Raw genomic sequence first — 25,006 nt, forward strand, 5'->3', positions numbered from 1 at the left:
CCCGCGCGCACCTATTTTGTAAGGGTGGACGCGGTTTTCATTGTAAATGGTGGACGGCTTTGTGATTGAGCAGGGTGGACGGCGTCCACCCTGGAAAACCCTCGAAAATAAGTGGGGGGATGCCGTCCACCCGCGTGGTACCCCGACTCGTGCCCTGTATTTATCAATTCTTCTTGCTCAAAAGTGAAAGCGCTCTTCCCTTGTCATCTGCTCTGACGTAACATCTTTACCAAGAGAAATTAAGAGAGAGAATTGCCATCTACCAAACTTTACTACCCCCACCCCTCCCTAAATTGTTGCCATGGGGAAGTGAAGTCATCTACTTACCTCTACGGTGAACTGTCCTAATTGGAATTTGCGCTCTTCGTTGATACCCATTAAATAAACATAATATTGACCACAAAAACCCGAATGAAACCTCAGGCCCAGATTTAATCCAAGCTATACCATTAGGATACAAAATGTCGCAGGTTGATAGAAAGCTGAGGAGGTGGGCTAGCCATCCTCACCCAGGACCAAATGGTCATCAAATACATATCAGGAACAAATGACGCAATTTGCAAAAACGTTTCCTTCTAAATCGAGTTAACCAAAAATTACTCTTTGAGAGGAACATTACTGTATCACCCTCCGGGGCCAAGGGAATCTTTTCTATCAAAGATAAGTACACTGATAGAGCAAAGCATCACTATTTCAGGTTATTTAGTGTTGGGTGATTTCAACTTTCATCTAGATAATCTAGAGGACAGTGATACCATCCAACTGGTGGAGATCATGGAAACCCTAGGGCTGCACTAAAGAGCTGAGGGTCCCACTCAGTTAGCGGGACATACATTGGATGGGATTTTTTCGAATAACTCGCATCTGAAACTAACAAACATTCTTCCTTTGGTGTGGTCAGACCATAAGGCTGTGTTTTTCTCAATCGTTTTGCCACAGCCACAAAAATCAGTGGTAGATGCACCTTCATGTACCCAGAAAATCATAGCATGGGGAAGAATTGACACCGCAGACCATGCTAAATTAATTACCTATAATTAGTGAAGATCCTAACCAAGACGCTGAGACAGCCCCACAGAGGTACACAATATGGGTAGAAAAGGCTATGGACACTCCAGCACCTGGAAAGGTGCACAAAATCATCGCAGTACCCCCTCTGACCCCTGGTTTTCTGAGTGCTTGGGGTCTCAGAAAAAGTTATGCAGAAAGCAGGAGCGAGTGTGGAGATCCAAATATGATCTTCATGACAGAGAGGTTTACAAAATAACAATTGCAGAATAAAAAAACTCATACAAAGAGAAAAAAGAAAGTATTTTACAGATAAAATTCACCAAGCAGAAACCTCAGCTGAAGAACTTTTTAGCACAGTAAAAAAAAGTATCATAGATGACCATCTTTCAGTTGGCAACATTGGTAATAGTACCTTCTCTGGCACTCTGGCAAACGTTTTTCAAAAGAAAGTAACAGAGGTCTTCGACTCTTTTACTTTAAATCATCAAGAAGGACTAAAATCCGAAATGAATAGTTCACCACCATCAAACACAATTCTGAATAGGTTCACACCATTGAAAGAGGAGCAGGTTCCGAAACTGTTTAAGTTGATCAATTCAGGATCCCCACTAGATCCTTACCCTCCAAACATTGTACACTTATCGCCTAGGATTTTGGAGCCCAGTTGAAAAAAATCCTTAATAAAGTTATTAGCACAGGATATATCCACTTTCAATGAAAGTTAGAATCAATCCTTCCTGGTTAGAAAAAATCGATCTCGACCCTCAGGAACCTAGTAGCTATAGGCCTGAATCCGGACTCCCCTTTCTGGCTAAACTGCTGAAAATAAACTCTCAATAATGAACTCATGTCACACATCAACTGCAATCATGTACTGGATCCCTCCCAATACGGATTTAGGAAGGCATACAGCCCAGCTCTGCTATCTGCTTCAGAAGAACTAGGATAAGACATGGATAATGGAGGCCATTGACACGGTCAACCATACCATCCTGATTGACTGATTGGCAGGGCTGGAAATAAGAGGTGCAGCTCTGAAGCTACTAAAAAGCCTCTCTAACAAACAGAACAAACCATGTAGCAATGGGTGAATTTACCTCAAAGCAATTTTACTTGCCTCATAGGGTACCCCAGGGATCTTGAGCCTCACCCTTTTCAACCTGTATGTGGCCCCTCTGGTTAAATTGATAAAGACCTTGGGTTTCTCTGTGGTGTCCTACGCCGACGACTCCCAAATTGTGGTATCAATCTTTAAAGATCATGTGAAAGTTGCATATAGGTTCAACTCCTGCATGACCCAAAAAGATCAATGGATGCAAGCAAACTGCTTACAGCTAAATGCGGGGAAAACAGAGGTCTTACTGTTCGGGAAAGATAAATTCCTCTGGTTACCAATTTGGTGGCCACAGAATATGGGACCTTTACCAACACCAGTACAGAAAGGAAGGAATTTAGGAGTTATCTTTGATGATAAACTCAACTTTGAACATCAAGTAAATTTACTCACATCTTCATTATTTTATACACTGAAAATAATAAGGAAGATTACTCCTTACATCCCCCATTACCTTAAAAAAAAAAGTAGACACCACTCAATTTCTTGCCAAGACTGACTATGGAAACTCCCTTTTAATCGGCATCCGAAAAAAGTCTCTGCAAAAACTTTAAATGCTGCAAAACGCTACGGCTCGACTCCTAACAATAATCCCCAAACATAAGTCAGCGGCCCAGGCTTAAATTGCATTGCCTCCCTATAGCCAGACTTTTGGATTTTAAAACTTTCTGCATTACTTTTAAAGCACTGCACAACTTTGGACCGAGCTATTTTCGCTCGTAATTTGTCTGGTAGTCTCCATAGAGAAGCTCAGTTCTTCGGATGGGATGCTACGAACACCTCCAAGAACAAAGCGTGCAACTTGCGGTGGCAGGAGCATTTTGCTAAGAGCCGCCAAGTTATGGAATGGCCTGCCAATTAATATAAGAAAATGTTCTGATTTCTTTGCTTTTCGGAAATTAATAACGACCTGGCTATTGACACAAGAGGCCCTTTAGTCAATCGCCCCTCCCCTCTTAGTTTATGAACGATTAGGCAAGAGCAGTGCCAAGACACTTCTGGGCATTCAAGAGCTTTACAAAATTAAATCAAATTAATTTTAACTGCTCTGTTTAATTAACTGTAAATAAAACCCTGTTCTGCTTTGAAGCTTTAGCTTAAGGCTATTGTGTGTTATTTAGTGTGAAACACTTTACCAGACGCATCCTAGAGTAATCTTTGGCTGCTCGGCCTCGCTACCCGCGGAGAGTCAAGTGCGCAAAGAGAGTAAAGGAGTTATTCAGTTGGAGTGCAGTAGTGTTGGTGGCCCTTTCAGGCCAGTGGTGAACAACAGTATTTTACAGAGCAACCATTTACGTCCCCAGGACCCAAGTACATTCCTCAGACGCATCACTCACAACAGAGCAGGTACAACACAGATATTAATAGTGCATTGTTTGCACACAAAAAAGAGTTAGAAATAAACTATTGTGAGCATAAAGAATTGAAGAATATAACACACATATTAAAAACGTGTACAATACTTACAACAGGGGTAGTTCAAAAGCAAGATGTCATCGAGCCCAAAATAGCCTTTCCGACTGCTGGACACCATGGCTTCAAAAAGCACCTGGGTAGGGGGTTGAACACAAAGTTGTGCATCAAATTTATATTACTTCAAATCTTTGTCAACATAATCTTTTTAATGCAACAGTGAAGGCGGCACAAAATATTCAGCACCAGACTAATGTTATCCAACAACTACCATGTCCTACAAAATCCATCTTCCCACAAAAGCATTCTTTGGGCATCGATAGATCGTCCCCCACAAATGTGTGCCATTCTATATTGTATGTGGAAATGATCAAATCAGAACCAGAGAGGACACCTAGTGTGCAATTTTTATTTCGGATGACATCATTAGCTTGGGTATTGCCTACTTAGAACAGCCAGCAGAGATCATAAGATGTCCAATATGGCGGCCAACTAGGACAGAAATGTATGTTGTGCGAGATTCAGGTGACTCTCTGTGCAACAGTCTAACATGGCGACGCTTGTTATGTCCAATAGTCATTGCATTGAGTCAGTCATATGTCAGAGATATCTACTTTGTGATTAAATGATGCTGTCATGTTTCCCTTGAATATTCTGGCTACTGAGAAAATGTCCAGATACACCAGCAGGCCACGTCACCCCAGGAAGTTCAAGACCCATAAAGAAAAAGCTAGGAATGGTCGCAGTTAGACACATAATGAAATAACATGGAAAATCTTAAATTGCGTCCACCTAAGTAACCTGGTTGCAAATACTCTTAACTTAAAAGACTACCAAAATGGAGGGCACACTTTAGTGTACACCATCCACCACTACAAGTCAAAATGGATGCACTTTAAGAGGTGTACTCGTCAACTCCCAAAAGGCAAATGCGAGCCTCAACGGGCAAGATTGGCTCCCTCGGAAAGCACAGGCCACTTTTCTTAACGAAAATCTGTCCAGCTGTGCCTGTTCCACAAGGCCTAAGAGGTAGTTTGCGAAAACATAAATATTCTATAGCACACTCACCAATACTGAATGGGTCCAAGTACCACACCAATGCTGTTCTACAAATAATCCCGTCTTTGTAGTGTTTGGAGACATGTCATCACAGCTAAAGCTAAAACAAATCTGCAAATCCTATATCATTGCAGCTTCGGTGACTCCATGAGCAGGGGCAAGAAATCCCAAAGGAAGAACTGACTTCTGTAAAAAGGCTATCGAAATCTGGAAATTGTCATAGGATAAACCCCCATAAAGATCCATGCTCCAAACTCTGGAAATTTTCACAACCCCAGTATGACTGCGCAAATCTTATACCTACACATTCCATCATCCAAAAGAAAAACATATCTATGTCAATGTATCTTTCAAGGTATGATGCACACAACATAATTCACGATCAGAGGTGCAATGCGTGAATAGGTAAAGTACGCACTGGTTCACAATCAAGATGTAGCACCAGCCTATAAACTGAGACTAATTCACTTCAAGTTCCTTCATAGAGTGTACTGCACCCCCTCACAGCTACACAAGCTAGGATTGCAGCAGGACTCTAGATGTTGGAAGTCCTACACCTGGCGTGGGTCTGTCCTGCGATAGCTAGATCTGGGAGGAGGTATATGTCACCATTGGGGAAGTCAAGAGGACTACACTTGACTACACGCCACTCGTGGCTCTTCTTGGGTGGGTTCAGGAAGCCCCGCCAGAGAAGCGCTGGTTAGTGAAATGATGATCTTACTTTCACAGCGTAGAGTAGCCATACACTAGGATTTTGGATACAGGACATTCTTTACGGCCACGAGCAGCTTGCCGATTTCTGAGCCCTGAAGCCCACGGCTTCTCGCCCTAAAGACATCTGTGAACCCTTTGTATCCTGGCTTAAATAAGAAGAGCCTGGTACTGGCAGCCCAGCATAGATCACTAATCCCTTAAACACCAAATGTACACTATCTGCTGTTCTGACTTGGAATAGACTAGGGTCGCCGCCCCTGCACGGGTTTGGTTGTGAAGGTAATACACGGTGCAAGTATTCTGTATCAGGAAACTGTCACAATCTTTACTAATATTGTAAACACCGCCCTTAACTGTTTCAAGACCAAAAAGCCAACCTCTAATCAATCATTTTATAAACCAGTGCTTTTGTGGGTCAAGTGAACACTGTATGTTATTCATTTATAGTTCTGCATGATGCAATGTGATATGTTGTTTGCCATATGTAAAGTGGCCATGGGTGGATACATATCCTGTAACGGATTGTAAGACACGAAACTACAATATAAGTTGTCTTATGTTTATGTCTGCACAGAAGTCAAATAAATAAAAAAAAACATTTAAAAAAGATGTAGCCTGGAGATAACCTCAAGGAAACATCAAACCTAAACGGAATAACCTAATTTGACAGATAAAACAGCAGAGGCGAGCGGTACAGACCATGGTGAAAGTGAAGAGTGATGGGAGAACCCCGCCTTTGGAACCAACCAGAGGACAGACACAGACCAGTGCCAGGGAGCAAGGAGCACTGGTAAGTGACCTGGACGGTATGTCAAAGACCTGCCAACTAAAAAAAAAACAATTTCACCTTGTGAGGCGGGGGCATGACCTTGGAGGGTGGAGGCCCTCGTGCAGAGAACTACATTATTAGCACTTCTGCCCCATTACCCCAGCAAACCTCGTCTTCAAAAAATAAAAAAAGGCACTTGCTCTGACTGGTGCTGAGATCATGGGATGTTTTCACACCCCTTAATTGACATCGGCTTTCAAAAGCCACCAACAAGCTGGAAATCCACTCTTTGCAGTGGTTTCCAGTTTGTTTTCCATGCCACTATGTGATATTGGCTTCTCACCGTGAGACTGTGTCAAGGAGCCTATATCGTGTTACACACTGTGGCATCTTGTGAGCTGGCAAATCTGATATCAGAATATCTGCAACAAAAATGTCCCTGAATTAAATATTGTGGCCTAAATATAATTTTCAGAATGATCACTCCACTCCTGATCTTCTTGAAAACTCTGGGCAGGAGTGGTAGAGTCGGAAAGGCATACAAGAGACCTGAGCCCCACTCGTGATGAAAAACATCGCCAAGCGATAGCCACCTTGGAAACTCCAACACGCAGAACTGCTGACATTGCACATTATCTAAGGAGAACAGATCTAACCAAGGTTTTCCACACTGCTGAAAGAGACCTACGCCACCTCCGAGTGGGGATGCTATTTGTGATCTGCTAGACATCAACAGCTGAGTTAGTCTACCCTGACATTCAAAGAACCTGACAAGTGTAGAACCACCATGGTTATGCCATGCTGTTCCAGAAATGTCCAGAAATGCAGAGCCTCTTGACAAAGGGTCCACAACCCCATCCTGCCCTCCTTGTTGCAATACCACAAGGTAGTGGTGTTGCCCATGAACACTTACACTAACTTCTCCTTTACTGAGGAAAGAAATACTTTCAATGATAGTCGGATCGCCCGGAGCTTCAACAGGTAGCTGTGGAGTCTGAATTCTGTTGCGGACCAGAGTCCTCTGATCTCCAACTCTCCCAGAAGACCACCCTAACCCAGAAGAGATGCATCTGTCACTACTGTGAGATTTGGTTGTGGAAGGGAGAGGGTCTGCCTCTGATTCAATCACGGTTTGTTAACCCCAAATGCAGATCCTTGCAGTTCCCTCCGAGATCTGGCCACATTGGAGATATTCCCCTGATGCTGCGCCCACTGTAACTTCGAATACCACTGCAGAGCCTGCATATGCCATCTGGCATGATTTACCAACATGAGGCCCAGCAGCCTCAAAGTCATTCTCACTAAAATCTAGGGTAGAGGCTAAAACATTGGTATCATAACCTGAATAACGTGGACTTCCTGCTCGGGAGGATAAGCTCGAAACTGCACTTTGTCCAGAACAGCTCAGATGAAAGGGAGCGTTTGAGAAGGAGTCAGGCGTGACTTCGGCATGTTTATAGTGAACCAAAGAAAATGCTGAAGGTCCGCAGTAGTCTGGAGGTGGGAAAAAACAGTCTGGGTGCGAGTCTGCCTTCAACAGCCATTCGTCCAGGTAGGGGAAAACTGAAACACCCAACCTACGCAGATGAGCTGCCACCACTCCCATCACCTTGGTGAACACCTGAGGGGTGCTGGTAAGGCCAAAGGGGAGCACCGTGAACTCAATGTGCTCATGACCTACCTTAAACTGCAGGCAACGCCTGTGTGCTAGCAGGATGGGGATGTGAAAATATGCATCCTGCAAGTCCAATGCTATCAGCCAATCTTCTTGGTCTAGGGCAGACAAGACCTGAGCCAAAATTAGCATCTTGAATTTCTCCTTTTTGATGAAGAGATTGAAGACTCGGAGGTCTAGAATAGGACGGAGACCTTTGTTCTTTTTGGGTATCAGAAAGTAGCAGGAACAACAACTACTGCCTACTTCTGTTATCGGAACCCTTTCTATAGCCCCCTTGGCTAGGAGAGTGTAACTTCCTCTCGGAGCAAGATAAGATGATCCTCCACCAACTGTCCGTGAGATGGCAGCAAAGGGGGGGGAAAGATTGAAAAGGGAGGGCATATCCCCTCCGAATGATCCGCAAGACCCATTTGCTCGATGGTATGAACTGCCAGTGGCGGAGATGATGTTAGATTCTCCCTCCAACTGGGCTCCCATGGTCTTGCAGAACCAAACTATGAAGGCTTTGAGACTGCAGATGTCGAGTTTGTGGCAGATTACTTCTGGCTAACATTCCCACGTGATCGGAATGCACCGTGTACACGTCCTTGCACAACATGAGAAGCCTGCGTAGGATGGAGATTGGGGTATGGCTGGCGCAGCTAAAAGCCACTTCCATAGCAATGAAAGGTGAGAAAGGCAGACTGGGTGTGTTGTGTCACGAAGAGGCATAAGGACTAGGTCAGCCTGAGTCCTAGATGTGCTCCAGCGCTGAGTCTGCCTTCTCTCCGAAGAGATGAGTCCCATCAAAGGGTTGACCTGGACATCCCCCACAAAGCCAGATGTTTTCAGCCAGGTGTGGTGCAACAAGGTCACGATCAGTGAAACCGCTCAGCCCAGTAAGTCAGTCATATACAGGCCACACCTAATGGTGAACTTTGCTGCATTTCTGCTTGGGAGAGGAATGACCGGGCCTCCTATGGGACCTGTGGCTGCACTTGCGCAACCATCTCCCTTAGGGTAAGGGAGAAATGGCCCAAAAGGCATGCAGTGTTCACCGACCGCAATGCTAGACTGGTGGAAGAAAACATCTTCTTCCCAAATGCGTTCCACCTCTTGGTTTCCCTATTCGGGGGAGCGGCAGAAAAGCGCCATGGGATGTTGAGGCTTGGACCACGAAACTCTCAGGGGTGGGCTATTGGCCAAGGAAGCTAGAATCCCTCTGGCAATGTTCATGGTGGTAAGCTATTGTCCTATTTACAGGAGTCCCTATGCTAAGCTTGGACCAAGTGCCTAGAAGGACATCCGTCAGTCCTTCATTCAAGGACTAAAGCATGGTTACTCACAAACTTTCTCTCGGGGACAAATTTACAGCGTGGTTTGTGGCCAAGTGCCACACCGGTGTGGGCGGGGTTAGTGGGGGTGGGGCTAGAGTAAAAAAAATAAAACCTGTGACCATGAGGTCGAAGGCAGGCCCCTGCAGAGGACTCATTAGTCTACTGAGCCACCAGACCCGGCATACACACATCTATATCTCTATATCTCTATCTCTCTCCTTCTCTCTCTCTCTCCTCTGTCTCTATCTACTTCTCTCTGTCTCTATCTCTATCCATCTCTGTCTCTATCTATGTCTATCTGTCTCTATCGGTCTCGTCTCTATCTGTCTCGTCTCTATCTGTCTCGTCTCTATCTGTCTCGTCTCTATCTGTCTCGTCTCTATCTGTCTCTTCTCTATCTGTCTCTTCTCTATCTGTCACTGTCTCTATCAGTCTCTATCTCTATCTGTCTGTCTCTAGCTCTATCTGTCTCTATCTCTATCTATCTGTCTCTAACTGTCTTTGTCTCTGTCTGTCTGTCTGCCTCTCTCTCTGCGTTTCTGTCTATCTGTGACTGTTTGTCTCCATCTGTCTCTCTCTCTGTGTCTCTCTCTCTCTCTCCAGGTGCAATTGTTAAAATTCTGAATGTGCTTACATCTACTGTTCAGGGATATTGACTCGAAGATGAAGCTGCTGCGGAAGAAGAGGACGTCATCGGCAACAGGAAACAGGAAGCTTCCCAAAAGGCCCTTTAAAACAACTGTAAAAGTGCTTACAGCTGACTTTTAAAGGGCCTTTTGGAAAGCTTTCCGATGGTGCTTTGTATGACGTCGCAGAGGCTGGCAGTAGGAGCATGCGTAGTGAATACGCATTTAATAAGTATTCACTACCTATGCTCCTGCGGTTATCTTCTGTGTTTACTGCCGGCCTCACTGGAAACTTAGAAACGTTAAGGCAAGGCCCGCGGGCCACCAATGAAGGACTGCCGGGCCGCTGGCAGCCCGCAGGCCGTACTATGTGTACCACAGGACTAAAGGGAATCAGATAAGGAAGCCCAAGACTGAAGCACTTCAGTCAAGAGGTTAGTCTTGACCTGCACCAAAGGCAGTTTCAGGCCCAGGACGTCTAATGCCGTCTTCACCCCCATTGCATAAGACGCTCCCTCCTCTGTAGCCATGGAATGTGGAGAGAGCATACCAGTGTTTGGAGAAGTGTCCAGTCCACTTGCCTCTGCTAGTTCCTCATCCCAGTCTAAATCCTCACCAGGGGTGTATAGTTGGTGTTCTAAAGGGTCCAGTGACCGCTCCCACTCCTCCCCTATGCCTGCATGTTCCTCAAAATGCTCAGGAGATGACCCAGAGCCACTTGGATTCATCGGTGCTGGAATTGATGCCATTCCGACTGCGTTATCAGGGATAAGACTTGGGATGGTGCAGACATTTGCGGTATCGAGACCTTCAACGTCAAGACCTGCCATGGAGAAGGTTATGTTGGCACAACCAGCGCTGATCTGTATATGGGATCGGATCCATGGGACCCGCAGTTGGAGCAGAACCTGATGAGGCCTCCTCCGGCCCCCCGGGCTTGAAGGTGCACCGGATGGGTCACCCACTCAAATACTCGGCGCATGACCTCGTAAAACTCTTTAATTTGAGCAGAAGTCGCTCCGCCTCCTGTAAACGAGGGGATGCATGGGGTCTGACCTGGCAACGGCTCTGTAGAACCGTGCCTGGAACGTCAATGTTCCTCACTTGCATAGTCAATCCTCGATGGACGAGGTGAAGTTGAAGTAAGTTTAGACTTCTTCTTCTTGAGCTTCTTCCCTGAGTGTCCCAAGGACCTAGAGTGTGATGAACAGGACTTAGGGCTCCTGGAGCGGTCCTGTGAAATTCTTTACCTGGATTGGGACCAGACCTCCTAGGAGTTATGCTAGATGACCTCGACTGCAGGGCCGCAAGCAGCTTTAGGTACCTCTCCCTCAAAGCCTTCGGCGCCATGGCCCTGGCAGTCCGAGCCTGACTTTGTGTCATTGTCACGCTCGAGACACCATATACACACAAGGTGCAGGTCGGTAACTGACATGGTGCGGTGACAGGCACCACACGGCTTAAACCCTATCTTCCTAGAGGACATTCCCTTGGCACACAATATTAAATCTTCGACAAAACATTGAAAAAAGTCTGCGCCCCTAAATCTATCCTGGTTAGGGAGGATACACGCCATTAAAATGTCAGTCCTTCCCAGACTGCTCTATCTGTTCCAAGGGCTTCCAATCGAAGTGGAGAGCAGCTTCTTCTCAAACTTGCGTACTAGGATAACACAGTTTATATGGCAAGGAGAGAGGGCACGACTCTCTTACAAGGTGCTGCGATTGTGGAAGCTAAGGGAGACTTGGCATTACCAGATTTTAATTTATACTATAAAGCGGCACAGTTGCGGGTGATCCCAGAATGGTCAGCCCAAGAGTCAGACAAGCACTGGCTCCATATAGATAGGGCAGTTATGTGGAAGTACATTTGGGACGGATTATGGAAGCCTAAAGCGGAACGTCTGCTGAACACTTACTTGAGCACACGCACGTGCACCACTCTTCGTGTGTGGGACACGTTCACTGGGGCTGAAGGGCTAACTAACCTCCCTTCTCCACTTACCCCTATACATTTCAGCCGGGCATTCCCACCCATGCTGCAACTTGGCCCCTTTGAGGCATGGAAGGAGGGGGGTGCTTAACGGTCTCAGACCTATTTCATAATTGGGATGTATGAACTTTTGAAAACTACGCCCGGGACTTTCCTCTCCCCTGCAGAGAACGCTACCAGTACACTGGATATCTCACCCGAACATGCGAGGAGCAGCCACAAGAGAGCTCACACCCCTTGAGAAGTTTGTGAAGTGCAGTAGCGGTACAAAGGGCACTATCTCCTTTCTATACAACCTATTGTTGGATACTTTGCACACACCCTGGCCCTGCTATAAAGACCACTGGGAGAGAATTCTAGATGGCTCCATTACGGAAGCTCAATGGGCAGGGGTGGTGAGGGATATCCCCAAGTTCAACCATTCCATGGGGCTTCAGGAGGCGCATTATAAACTATTATTTGATTCATTTCTTTATCCTGCTGAACTGAAGAAAATATTTCCCCAGACGTCAGACCGTTGTTCGAGGGGTTATGGGCTATTGGATGATTTTCAACATATCTGGTGGGATTGTCCCACGATCCGACCCGTCTGGTCAGAGATACTCAGGCAACGTTAAGAAATTTTAGGATACCATCTGCCAGAGGAGCCAGAGTTTGCACTCTTGGGCCTACGGAATGATTCTCTGCAAAAACAAACACATGGGGACAAATCCATTATGTGGCTTCTTCGGAGCGACCAAAATGGCAATGGCAGAGGCATGGAAAATGTGGAGGCCCCCCTCGCTGACCCAATGGCATGCCAGGCTATGGAAGGCAATAACGATAGAATGCCTGGCGGATGTCCTGGCAGACTCCTACAAAACTTTTGAGTATATTTGGAGCCCACTGGTATCATATCTTTCCAAGGGTTTACCTCTATGTGCCTGTCCCGCCAGAACGAGGGTGCTCCACTTGTTTCAATTTTGATTGTACCAGTCTGTGGAGGATATGAGCTACTTATGAACTCAATCTATTCCCAAATGTACTACAGTACTTTTATTTTTGTTATTATGGGGTGGGGGATTGGTGGGGGGGAGGCGATATACGACTGGCTGGGCGGGGATTTATTGTGAACATTGTTTCGACTCGGATATCTCGACTTCTCAATGGATGATCACTGTAACACTGGAAATAACCACGTCACTGGCCTGAGGATAATGCCACCCTGTATATTGTATTTGATTGTTATTCACTTGTTATTTGAAAATAAACAATAATTTTGACCAGAAAAAAAAGAAAAAAGTCTGCCAAAAAGAGACACAGGGGTAGATCTTCTCCGGATCAGCGCTCACTGGCACAGAAAAAAATAACTGACGTCAGCGCGCCTCGGTGGTGCCTTTATAGGTGACTGCAATGTCATATACAGCGCCAACGACGCAGCCATGTGGAGCCGAACGGAGCCACTCGGCAGTGCACAGGGGTATTGCTCATGCAAAAGTTTACAGATTCAGTCTAACACCTTGGAAATTCAAACGTAAAAAATCTGCAGCTAGAAATCTAAATCAGATTATTGCTAGCCAACATATCGCCCAACATAAAAAAATGGCCTACGCATTGTTTACAAAAATATTTCACCATTGGGTGTTGAGCTTCTATTATTAACTGCAAAGAGGTGATATTTTTGTAAAGGACATTTAAGACACGATACTTTGTGAGATAATATTCAGGTGTAGATATTCACATAGGCACCCACAAGGCACATTAACATAGCATGGATGGGGTGCTTTTATCATTCAGTAAAAACCATCAGTAATGCTACGAGCATTTTCAGAAAGAGTCATCTGCAGGTATATAGCCATATTACATCCAGCTGTACTTATTTCCTCAAAAAGCAATTTTATGAGTTTACTAACCATGCGGATATGTTACAGGTAGCTAAGCAATCTGGGTAAAGAGCATGTTTTCTACAGCTCAGTCCATGGTGCCTCCTTTCTGGGTCCACTATGACTATAACCAACGAATAAAACAAGAACAGTGATTGTCTCAGTTCTGCCATCTGCTGGCAAAGCAATCACTGTGCATGGCAGCAGCGGGGCACTTTGGCTTGTCAGAAGATTACAAAATATGCTGCCATGGGGGCACCATATTTATCCTTCAGTAGCAATTACAGGCACCTGAATAACCCAATGAGGAATACACCTTCAACGTTGACTCCACCACCCCCTCTTTCAGGCAAGAACCCGCAACGCTAGGTCTCTGTCCCTCGAAATCTCCCACTACCTTGAGCAGATGTGCGTCTCTCTAAAAGGCCTGGACGTAGAGGCTTTTTGCAACACCAACATGGAGTGCATTTTGCACAGACAGAGTTAGGCTCGCCTGGTTAAGCCAAAGACTTAGCAGAACCATAAAGAAACAAAAAAAGCAGCAAACTAGGAAAATGTGTCACGGTGAATTGTGCTTTCAAATTTGCTACCAGCTTAAAAAGTCTTTTAGAAGGCAAGGCTGTATGTGAAGGCAAGCTATAAATTCCGGAAAAGGAATCAAAAGACTTAAAGTGACATTTGCTTAAGAGCGGAATATCGCCACGATAGAAGCTGGGCCATATAGAGCTCTACCCACACGCAGAGGTTCATTGTGCAGATCACAAATGGTTAGTTTAGAAAACGTTAGGGGTGACAACTGTAATCCTTATGACCGGATATCTAGTTCCCGTTATCTGATCAATTTATCAAATGATATTAGCAAATTAAGCCACGTGTGGCGGTTTTAATAATCCCTGTTTATCAACATAAGGAAGCACCAAAAGATTGTTTTGAAACACCCGTAATCAATATTAATGGCTGTGCGATATAAATTCTTCTGATACTACAAGGGTGCGAGATCCAAAGAAAGGTGTTTCCTCTTTCGATGGCTCCAATATTCTGGTCAATTGCACCACTAAAGTCTCCCCTTTCTAGTCTCTTCGAAGGCTCGCGCTTTTTGTCTTCTTAGATAAAGCATTAACGTCAGATTACGGTGTTCAGGTATTTAATATTTTGTTTTTATATACAATTTGTCTACAAAGAATCATAGGAACAGATGTACTAACATCTGTTCTACAGTTCTAAATTCTATATTCTATAAATCGCAGGGTTTGCAACAGGAAAATTTGCTTTTTGAATGTAGTAAACCCATTTAGCGATTCCGTAACATGGGTTTAGGAAATTAGAAGTAATCGCAATTTGAAAAAGGCAGAGTTTAGGGCCTTCAAGAAAAAGGGGCTGCGTTTTTTTAAAAAAAAGACTGCTTCATTTAAAAGCAGTCACAGATAAGGTGGTTTGCTGACCCTAGTAAACAACCAACCCAGTGATGGCAGCAAATCGTGGTGGTGTGCATTTTGAGCTCTACCTCACTAAGTTTCATGTGGTAGGTTGGATTGGGACCCAAGCAATTCGATATTTTGTGAACTGACCTGCTAGTAAATAGACCGGTATGCAAAATACTGTTGGGTTTGCTAAATGTCAAGGGAAGTAATTACAACCACTTTTAGTGAATCTAATGTACATACATCCGACCCATAGTTTCTCAGTCTCTTTTGCTAGTCACACCATCCTTCACCCATGGTGTCATGCTATGTACCTGGTACTCATTCGGCCAGAAAGTGCTGATGGCCAGTTCCGCCTGGTGCCACTGCCGCCCATGGGACCCAGACACATTCCAGACAGCACTGCCCAACGGGCCACCGTTGACCTTGACGTAGATGTTGAGGGCGCCAGGACTGTGCCCATCCCGGCTGTACATGAAGTAGCTGAACTGCAAGCAGTGGGTGTCATTCTCACTGAGGGTCTGGAAGAGGATGTGCGCCCGCTGGCCCGGTGCATGCTGGGAAGAGTTCACCATCAGGTAGGAACCTAAACAAGGCAGGAGGGAGAGGAAAAAGCAAAGGTCATTACTCCTGTATGAGACATAAGTACACAGCATGCATTTCAATCTGAATCATCAGCAAGAAAAAAAAGAGTCTATGAAACCGAGATTTGTGAATGTCAAAAACTTGCATAATTGTGGGCATTCCCATAATGTGAGGGGGCACCATGCCTTTACCTGCCCACACCCCACCCCTTGCATGGGATGCAAATCTCTGCAGTAACAGTCTTTATTTGGGCAATATATCATAGGAATAAATGGCTTTACAAGAGAAGGGTATCCTTCTGTGAGTACCTTGCAAATGTAAGAATTAGAACGTTTACTGCATCCACAAAGACTACTGTACAAAAGATCCTGAAAACCAATAGGAGTCAGCTCCTCACTAGGACCTTTTTGAACTCAACTAATGAACCGGCAATCTTTAAGAGGATGGAAGAAGAAGACAGATCTCTGGGAGTTCAAGGGCCAAACTCTAGAACACCGTTGGCACCAACTGGAGGTTTGACGCCAACCACATGAAGCTCAGGGAACACTTGAGCATTTTAAGTCACCCTTAGGTGAACTCAACACAGTCTAGGACTTTTCCTAGAGCAGGGGGTCTTCAAACTGGGGGGGTCGGGTGGCCTTTGGCCAAATGACACATGCTTTGTTTTAAGAAGAAAAAATGAGTGGCAGTAATCTGCTCTATAATGGGCCATCACTCACATCATTTGTCATATATATCCTAGCAGGGAGTATGTGTAAAAAAGGAAGGGACTCCAAATATTCTCCAGAAACCCCACCCCCAGTTCTAATAATCACAAAGTGGATACCTTTACACATTAGTAAGGCATCCCTGACCAGAATAGTAGGTTTGGCAATCATGCATTTGTTTGCATTTTAAAACGGTAACAGAATTTAAATGAAATGCTTAAGTAAGTGTAGACATATTCAAACATTGCCAATTTAATAGAATCATTGTGGAAAATTCTCGGGAGTGGGCGTGGGGGGGCACAACTTTTTTTCCCCACTATGGGGTGCGCCATTAAAAGGTTTGAAGACCACGTTCCTAAAAGAATGTAGGACTCTGTTACTAAGCTGACGTGGATGTAGATTTAGGAATGTAAATTAGATTGTGAATCAGGTCCTACATTTTCACGTGAAACTATCAAATCCGCAGAATCAACATGTCAGACTAACATTTGCTCTGTGACCGAATGCTTTTAGTAAACAAGGGAACCCCACTTAGTAGAACCTGGGGTGGAATAATGCTTTTAAGTCACAATGGTTCAGTGTTTGGCCTGATTAGGTCCTTGAGGAAAGGTCTGGGTAGCGAGTATTTAATAAACGCTAGGGAGCAAGGACTGTAGGTATAGGTAGAAAAATTATTTATTTTGATCTTTTCTTTTTTATAGAGTATACATAAATACTTATACTGTATTTCAGGTGCTCAGGTGAATAGTACGGTGCAGGACGTGACAAAAGTGAACAAAGTGAACAAACTGTCACACAACAACAACAAGGTTAAAAAACAATTATATACAATAGAAAGAGTAAAAAATCCTTGGGTATGTCGACGGCGTTTCGATCTATATAGCTTTAGATCATCATCAGGACTGATGAGCTTCCTGAAACTGTAAGAGTTGGTATTTTAGTTACACATTTTTATTTTTAACCTACATATTTATTTGGACTTGCATTTATTTGTGCTCCCCGGGATTGGTGAAATAACATGCACATGTTTGTGATTCATCACATGCGCATTGAAACGAATTATCAGAGGTGAAATGGGCATAATTTCCTCACCTTGGAGTGCAGCGTATATACCCGAAGGGGTGTTGGGGCTGTGCATTGAAGCATGTTTGGAGGCATGCACTCATTAAAAACATTACAATCATTGAATGACTGGATTAATTTCGTTACCTTGCCAAGGCATTTTCAGGCAAGGATGATATTTGGATGATGAAACTGAATTGGAGGTTGCTTTCTGGAGAGAATCTAGTGATAATATAAATTGTATTCAATATCACACAAAATATAATGGCTGTATTCATATTTACTGTAAACACAAATTTAGATTTAAGGCTATACTTGAACTTGGATATATAGGGAGGCAGCGTCAGCAAGTCATGCTGCTTGTCAAAAACGAGTTGATCATTTTTTGCAAAATTAATTAGGGCTACATTATTAAAGATTGAAAGAACTGACATAGTAGTTACTCAAAAAGGTCTCTCAATTAGATAATCCAGGTAGCGCTCGGTCACTATAAATTAGACGAGGGTCCTACTTGGACTATTTTAAAAAAATGAAAAATAATAATGGTTAGAGCCTGTGTCTAGCTAGTAAATAATTCTATTTTAATATGGCATCGGGATGAGGCAGAAAAACTTACTTGAATGATTAGGCAGAGCAAGGGAAACTGCTTGTGCGCGTTCCTCGCTGTGATAATTTCAATTACGGCCGCCTAAAACTGTAAAGGCACGTAATTTGGTAAGGCGGAAAGATCGTACAATATTAAGTAATGTGGTGCTCTAAGGTAGCCTCGTTCCGCGGGGTACACTTACGTTGATTTCGGCGATTTTTGGAGCAGGTAGGGGGTCTGCTTTGAGCGCATTCGTCGCTATGAGGGTTTCAGGTGTGGGCGCCTAGAACTGTAAAGTCACGTATTTAGTCATGCGTTAAAAATACATTTAGGTTATACAGTTCGATGGGGGAGCCTCGTTCTACGGGTTGCACTTACGTTAATTCTGGCGGTTTCGCGGAGCAGGTAGGGGGTCCGAGTCTCTCACCAACCGTTACTCACAGCATACTGAAGGCTGGAGCCGCCATTAGTAGCGTGTTGTTATGCGCGCGCATCCACAGTGGCGTGGCAGGGACGGCGCATGCGCGGAGAATTCCTGCTGGTCTCTCGCGTCAGAGGATTAGCGTGGCTAAATTGCACATGCGCGAGGAGTTGTTGCAGCCCGGCCAGGATAGTGCATCACATTTAGGCCAGTAAAAGGATTATTTTTCGCGCAGGGAAGGTTTTAAAGTGTAATCCCTGTTGGACCCCTGAGAGGTTTTTACAGCAGAGATTTTTTGACACAATAAGTGGTTATTAGAAAGGGGGTGTGACATTCAGGAGAATTTCTAATTTACCAACATATATACACACACAACCCTATACTTAGTACAACATTTTTCAGGTTCCATATTCTGCTACCTATTCATGAGAACAGTACTATTGCCTTTCAATAACCCTATTGTAGACAATATACTTGAGAGAACAATAAAGTACTGCTTTTCTTAAAAGTTAAATTGCATTCTCGTGTTGAATGTTTGATCAAAAAGGCACATGATTCAATAAGGATTCAGACAAAAAACTTTCGGTGTAGTTCAAATACACATATTCCATTCGTCAAGTGAGTTGAGTCCATTCTCAATGGTTTTACAGTAGAAAATCCATTTACATTCCAGTCGATTAAGAATTGTCTGTTGATTGCCACCTCTGGCATTTGGCACTAGTTTGTCTATTACTTGCCACTTCAGGTCATTTTCAGTGTGACCTAGTTCGAGGAAGTGTTCAACCAGCGGTGCCGTTGTTACTTTACATTGGATCCTGCTTCTGTGTTGGGATATCCTTGTCTTTATCTGTTGAGTCGTCTGTCCGATGTAGAGCAATTTACAAGGGCACTCAATACAATAAATAACATTTTTTGAATTACAATTTGTGAAAAAGTTTAGAGTGTGTTTACAACTCCCATACTCGAATATTTTGGTGTTCGTGGTGAATTCGCACTTATTACATTTAAAATGCCCTAAAACACGTGGCATATTCAGTCTTGTTTCAATTGTATTATGGCTGGTTGGGCGGCTTGCAGCTCTCACAAGATGGTCCTTCAAGTTACGGCCTCTCTTGAATGAGAATAAGGGTAGCCCGGTGTTTAGTTCTAGAGGGTCTAGTACATTCCAATGTTTTTTAATCATTTTTGTTAGTTTGTTGCTAGCTGTATTGAAAGTGGTGACACAGGTGATCTTGGATAGAGTTTTTTTTGGGGCCTGGTTTCAAGCAAGTAATCTCTGTGTGTGTACCAGGCCCTTTTCATAGCTCTTCTTACCAATTTGCGCGGATAGCCTCTGGCAGTTAGTTTTTTGCAGAGAACTTCTGCTTCGGTAAAGAAATCATTTTTGTATTTGCAATTTCTTCTAATTCTCAGAAATTGACCGTAGGGTAATCTATCCCTCAGAGCCCTGGGGTGTGCACTTTGGTATTGTAAGAGCTTGTTGCGTTCCGTGGGTTTGCGGAACAGTGTGGTGTATAGTTCATTGTTTTCACATTTAATGGTCACGTCTAGGTAGTCAATTTGGTGTCTGTTATATGAGTAGGTAAATCTCAAGTCTGTTTGATTGGAGTTCAACAATGTACAGAAATTGTTTAGTGCTTCTTCATCACCGCTCCAGATCATCAGGACATCGTCGATGTACCTGTGCCATGATTTTATTTGGTTGCGGAAGGGGTTTGTTGTGTTGAGGATGACGTTCGTTTCCATGTCATCCACAAAAAGAATCGCAAAGTTGGGGGCAAAAATCGCCCCCATGGAAGTACCCTTGCATTGTCTATAGTAAGTGTCTTTGAATAAGAAATAGTTCTTGGTTAGGGCTATTTCCAGAAGGTTTATTATGAATTCTGTGGGGACTTGATGTGGTGCAGGACGGTTGTTTAGGTGTTTCTTTATTACATTGATTCCTTTGGCCTGGGGGATGTTGGTGTGACCGAATGCAGCCTTCATCAACGCTTCATGAGAGCTCGATCAGCACGAGAAGGGTTAAAGCAGCAAAGCTTGACATGGAAGGCCACTTTAGGATGCATATTCCAATACTCTCTTACATACATACTGATGGACAGATTTTAGTCTAAATAGTTAGGGGTGGAAGGGGGAGTGTGACACTGGTCAATATTTACCATAAATGTTCATGTGAGTTTAATGGTGCAGCTCTTCTAAGATGGAGACAGGAGGGGCGAAGAAAATAGTTCAAAGAGAGATACGAGAAGTGACAGAGAGAAACGAGGTGGGAAACCTGGATAAGACGAGACAAAGAGGCAGACAGTGCTAGAGGTGACAGTGTAATGGGAAGGAGATTATTGCAATGAAAAGACGGAGTGAACATAGAATTCAAGTTGAAGGATGGGTAAAAAAAAAAATATTGAAAAAGAGGTTGTAAAAGACAAAGAAATGGAGAACAAGAGCTGACAAGACAAAAAAAGAAAGAAAAAAGCAAAACAGAGATAGCAACAAAGAGCAATAAAGAAAAAAAATGGAAAAAGAAGAAACATGAGGAATGGTAAGAGTAAGGAATGGCAAGAGGAAAATAACGAACAAAGGCTGAAAGGGAGGGTGAGAGAGAGGGTGGAGGAAGGAACAGATGAAAGAAGGTAGGAAGGAAAGGTGGTTTCAAGCTCTGACGTTTCCAGAGTCCTTACAGGTGTAGATCAACACATCCAGGATCTTATTTTGCATTTTGGAAGTTGTAGTTTGTAATGGAATAATCAGGATTACACGTGCCAAAATGCAAAATTAAAACTGAACTGGGGGAGATACTCACGCATTGAGCTGGGAAAACAGAGTGGGGATTGGGATTGGGATTGCTAGGAAAAAAGAGAGGTGCTGGGAATGGAGGAAAGTGAAAGGGAGAAGGAAAACAACGATGGAAGGGTGCTCGAAGTAAAGGAAGGAGAGGTGGGAGAAAGGAATGCGGGATAGGCTTCAGGAGAGAAATTGTAGACGGAAGACGATATGGAGGAAGGTGGAAGGGAGGCGGACAAGAACAATGGAAGAGGGTGCAAAGGAAGGGCGGAAGGAAGGAGAGGAGGGCAAAAGGTGGAGAGGAGGGTAAAAGGTGGAACGGAGGGTGGGAGAGAGTGGATACGGTGGAAGGAAGGGAGGGATAGCAAACAAGAAGAGAGGGAGCTAAGGGAAGAAGAAGGAAAGCCGGGCAGAGGGAGGGAGAAAGTGGGCTAGAAACAAAGGGAGGGAGGGATCAGACGAAAGGAAGTGTTGAATGGAGAAATAAAGGGTGGCAGGAAGAAAGGAACTAAATAGAGCTCGTGGAGTGAGTGAGAGGATGAAATGGAAAAAACACAGAAATTAAACAAAAAATCATGAGAAATAGGAACAAGTAGGCAAGTAACTTGCACTGATCGTGTGAAAGTGGAAAGAAAAGATTATTTTCAGTTTGCTTTCCCATAGTTCTTGGGCAGCACCGCTCATTTACTGAAAGGGGTTCTGGCGAAAACAAAGAGCCATCCACAAGTGATAATGAAAAAGCAGTGACAGGCTGCCAGCAGACCCTGGCTGTGTCTGGTAGTGCAAAGAGCCGGGCACTGCTTCCATGGCCATAGGCGGCTGCACCCATTGCCAGCTCATCTCTCCATCACAGTTTGCAGCGAGAGGGCTTTAGTTTATACAGTAGTTTAGCCACCAAGTAGCTCTAAGAAATGAATGACACGATCAGACCAGGGTCTGATTGGAATCGCAGTTCGGCCCAGGCAGTGGTCAAAAAAGTGACCCACATTCGTGGATCGTGCCCTTTCGTGAAAAATAATTTGGTTAGTCTCATTGGACTCATTTTTAGAAAAATGTCTGGTAACTTAAGCATTTTAAAGCCTATAGAACCAGTAAGATTGCACTGCATTTTGGCCTGGCAAGCGAAGTGAAATAAAATTGTTGAACGGTACAATACTTGATATGGCTAGGGTTGCCACCTGACTGTTTTTTTGGCTGGCATGACCAGTATTTTAATATCCTGGCCGGTACGAAAATGAAGAAAATTACCCAAAACTGGTCATTTTTTCTCAGATCTGTATGCATGTAAAGTACTTTAAAAATGTGTTCTAAAGCTGCTTTATTCATCCGTGGCTAATAGTTAATCTTAAAAAAGACAGAAAAGCCATGTTAAAAAAAAGAAAATGGATGTCTTTATATAAAGAGTGCTCTTTAATTATCAGCCTGAGGCCTTTGCAGAATCTTAAAACATGAATAATTTGCCATTTTTTAAATTGCTTTTTTGTAGTTTTATATAGGGATAACAAGGTGCAAGGATACTGGAGTGATTCACACAAGCAGCAGTTACACCACACAAGATCAAATTCATTTTTACTTTAGGCCTTGGGAGATTAAGTGATTTGTGCAGAATCACAAGATGTTGAGCAGACACAAGGACTGGAGCCTGGTTTCCTAGTTACAAAGGCTGCAGGTTTGGCGGTAACGCCACATCCTCTCTAGGTTAATATAGGCTTAATAAAGTTAGCTCCATATTGAGGCCACTGCAAAGGCTCACACCCTCCAGGAAGGCCTGAAAGACATTAGGGGCGAGGTAACAATAATACCTGGCCCCAGCAAGGCCGAGGCTGCTTCACTCATCAGCCCACCATTGCCTCAGGGCAATAATCTGACTGGGGAGAGGTCAAGAAAAAACACTAGCTACTGCTACTCTGGGGATGGAGGGGGCGGGCTAAAGTATAGATGGATCATGGCCAAGAAATATTTTGGCCCCCCCAGCGAGGCCCCTGCAACTCCCACTCGTACCCACCCATCATTGCCCGAATGTGATGTCCTGGCGAGGGGAAACACATTGCTTCTGGGCCAAGCAGGCTCCATGGGGGAAGAGGCAAGGCAAGGCAAGGTGAGAATGGTCCAACAGCCAGAGCAACACCTAGCTCCCAGGATCGCAGATTATCAGACTCACCCCCTCTCCTGCCCACAATAGCCTTTAGTGTGATGGCCTAGCAGAGGAAGAATGAAGCAGAGGCTCTTAAAAAACAAAAAGGCCCACAGGTTACCCTTAGGCACGGACCCAATGCCCGACTGCTCGCCTTTCCAATCAGACACCGCTCTCGCCAGTCTTGGCTTTTCCACAAACCACACTGCATTCAGGAAATTGTATTATGGATAAAGCAGAAAATAGTCCCAGAATGCATGCATAGCGTGCTACTTCATGGCAGCTATGTGGGAGCAAAATGTAATTGAACTTCTCAAAGAAAAGGGCAACGAGCAATACCTTATGTACCTCATAGTGATGCCATGTGGCTCCAAGCCTCATAGGACCTATTCAGTGACCTTTAGTAAATGGGTTTCACATTTGCCAGTATACAGTCTGCAAATCCTTACATTTTAAGATGTTGGCTGTCCAGGCACTGCTGGCTGAAGATTGTACAAGTATGACATGGGAGCAGTGGAAGCCTTACAGAATGTTTCCCACACATAAAAATGTGCATTCTTTTGGAGAAATACTTATGGTAATTTGCAATATTTTTCTTTTACCATGAAGAAATATTAAATATTAAATATAATTTGTGTTTAACATGTAGGCTCGAACTATTAGTAATTCCAGAATCGAATACAGGACATATCTGAGCAGCTATTCACAAATATTTAGTGTTGTTTAGTAGCATCAATATCTTCATGTGTTGTAAATAAAAACAAAAGAGAACTTGATGTAGAAAAAGAGAGCGGCACAAGATCGTATGCACTTGATCGCTACTCGATCAAATGTTGTATATTCCATTTCAGAGGTTATGATGGTTACTTGTGTCAATGCTCGTTGAATACAGCAGCTGGATTACACAGCCAACAACACGTTTCGTCCCCTTGAAGGTGCACAGACTTAGGGTTTTTTTAAGGCTCTATCGGGGAGATAGCAGGATCAAGACTGATTTGCACGTAGCTGGATCCAAACTGAGGTGGCATGGTGTGCAAAATGATGGACTGGGATGCGGTTTGAGTAATTACCAGTGGCTGATATTAATTCAAGCATTCCATAAATCACTTCTTTTGTATAATTCTGGATGGCTCAAAACGCAACCAAACCTTTACATGTGACTTAAATACATAATTACTTTAGTTACAGAATATCTTTTGACTTCTTTAAATCAAAAAAAGAGTGCAGTTCACAATTAATCATCTTTTTGCATACATGTTTAACCCACCACTGTCAAGATATGGCAACAAAAACGGAGTCATATTTTTAGGTTTTCCCTGCACAGTGCTACACTGTGCTTGCAAATTCTCTTCAATTAAAACAAAAAAAATTGTAAAAGGGGCTTAGAGCCCACCCATTACTTACTTCTACATAACCTCCTCCCCAGTGTTGCTTCACCCCCAGTTCCCAAACTGCTTTTTAAATGTTGCACTGCAACACTTCCTGCTGGACAACATGCTTTAAGGGGGGGAAAGCAATATGATGCAGTCCGTGTAAGGTGCGTCATAGTGCTTTTTTTCTTTTCTTTAAGCCATGTTGCACAGCAGCTCCCACTACTGTGCAACATGTAAAAAACCACTGACAAAGCTAATAAATTTCGCATAGGCGAAACCTACTGGCTTTGCCAGTGCTTGCTACTTTTCATCTCTTTCCAACTCTGCGATGGTTTTGTAAATGTCCATGAGGTCCCATATGCTTGAGGCAAAGGCCAGGGAA

General features: G+C 43.9%; 1 protein-coding gene across 2 annotated transcripts in view; it reads right to left on the reverse strand.

Annotated features, from left to right (window-relative positions):
- The window catches only part of PTPRU (protein tyrosine phosphatase receptor type U), an 816,311-nt gene that overhangs the window by 419,897 nt on the left and 371,408 nt on the right, over positions 1-25,006 (reverse strand). For both annotated transcript variants that reach the window (XM_086957511.1, XM_086957512.1), the window contains exons 3-4: positions 15,290-15,561; positions 3,593-3,674 (exon numbers count right to left, since the gene is read on the reverse strand). In XM_086957511.1, the coding sequence (XP_086813637.1) occupies positions 3,593-3,674; positions 15,290-15,561 (354 nt within the window). The remainder of the gene's footprint in view (positions 1-3,592; positions 3,675-15,289; positions 15,562-25,006) is intronic.

Source organism: Lissotriton vulgaris, chromosome 2_1 (genome assembly GCF_964263255.1).
Source record: "Lissotriton vulgaris chromosome 2_1, aLisVul1.2, whole genome shotgun sequence".
Lineage (NCBI taxonomy): Eukaryota > Metazoa > Chordata > Amphibia > Caudata > Salamandridae > Lissotriton > Lissotriton vulgaris.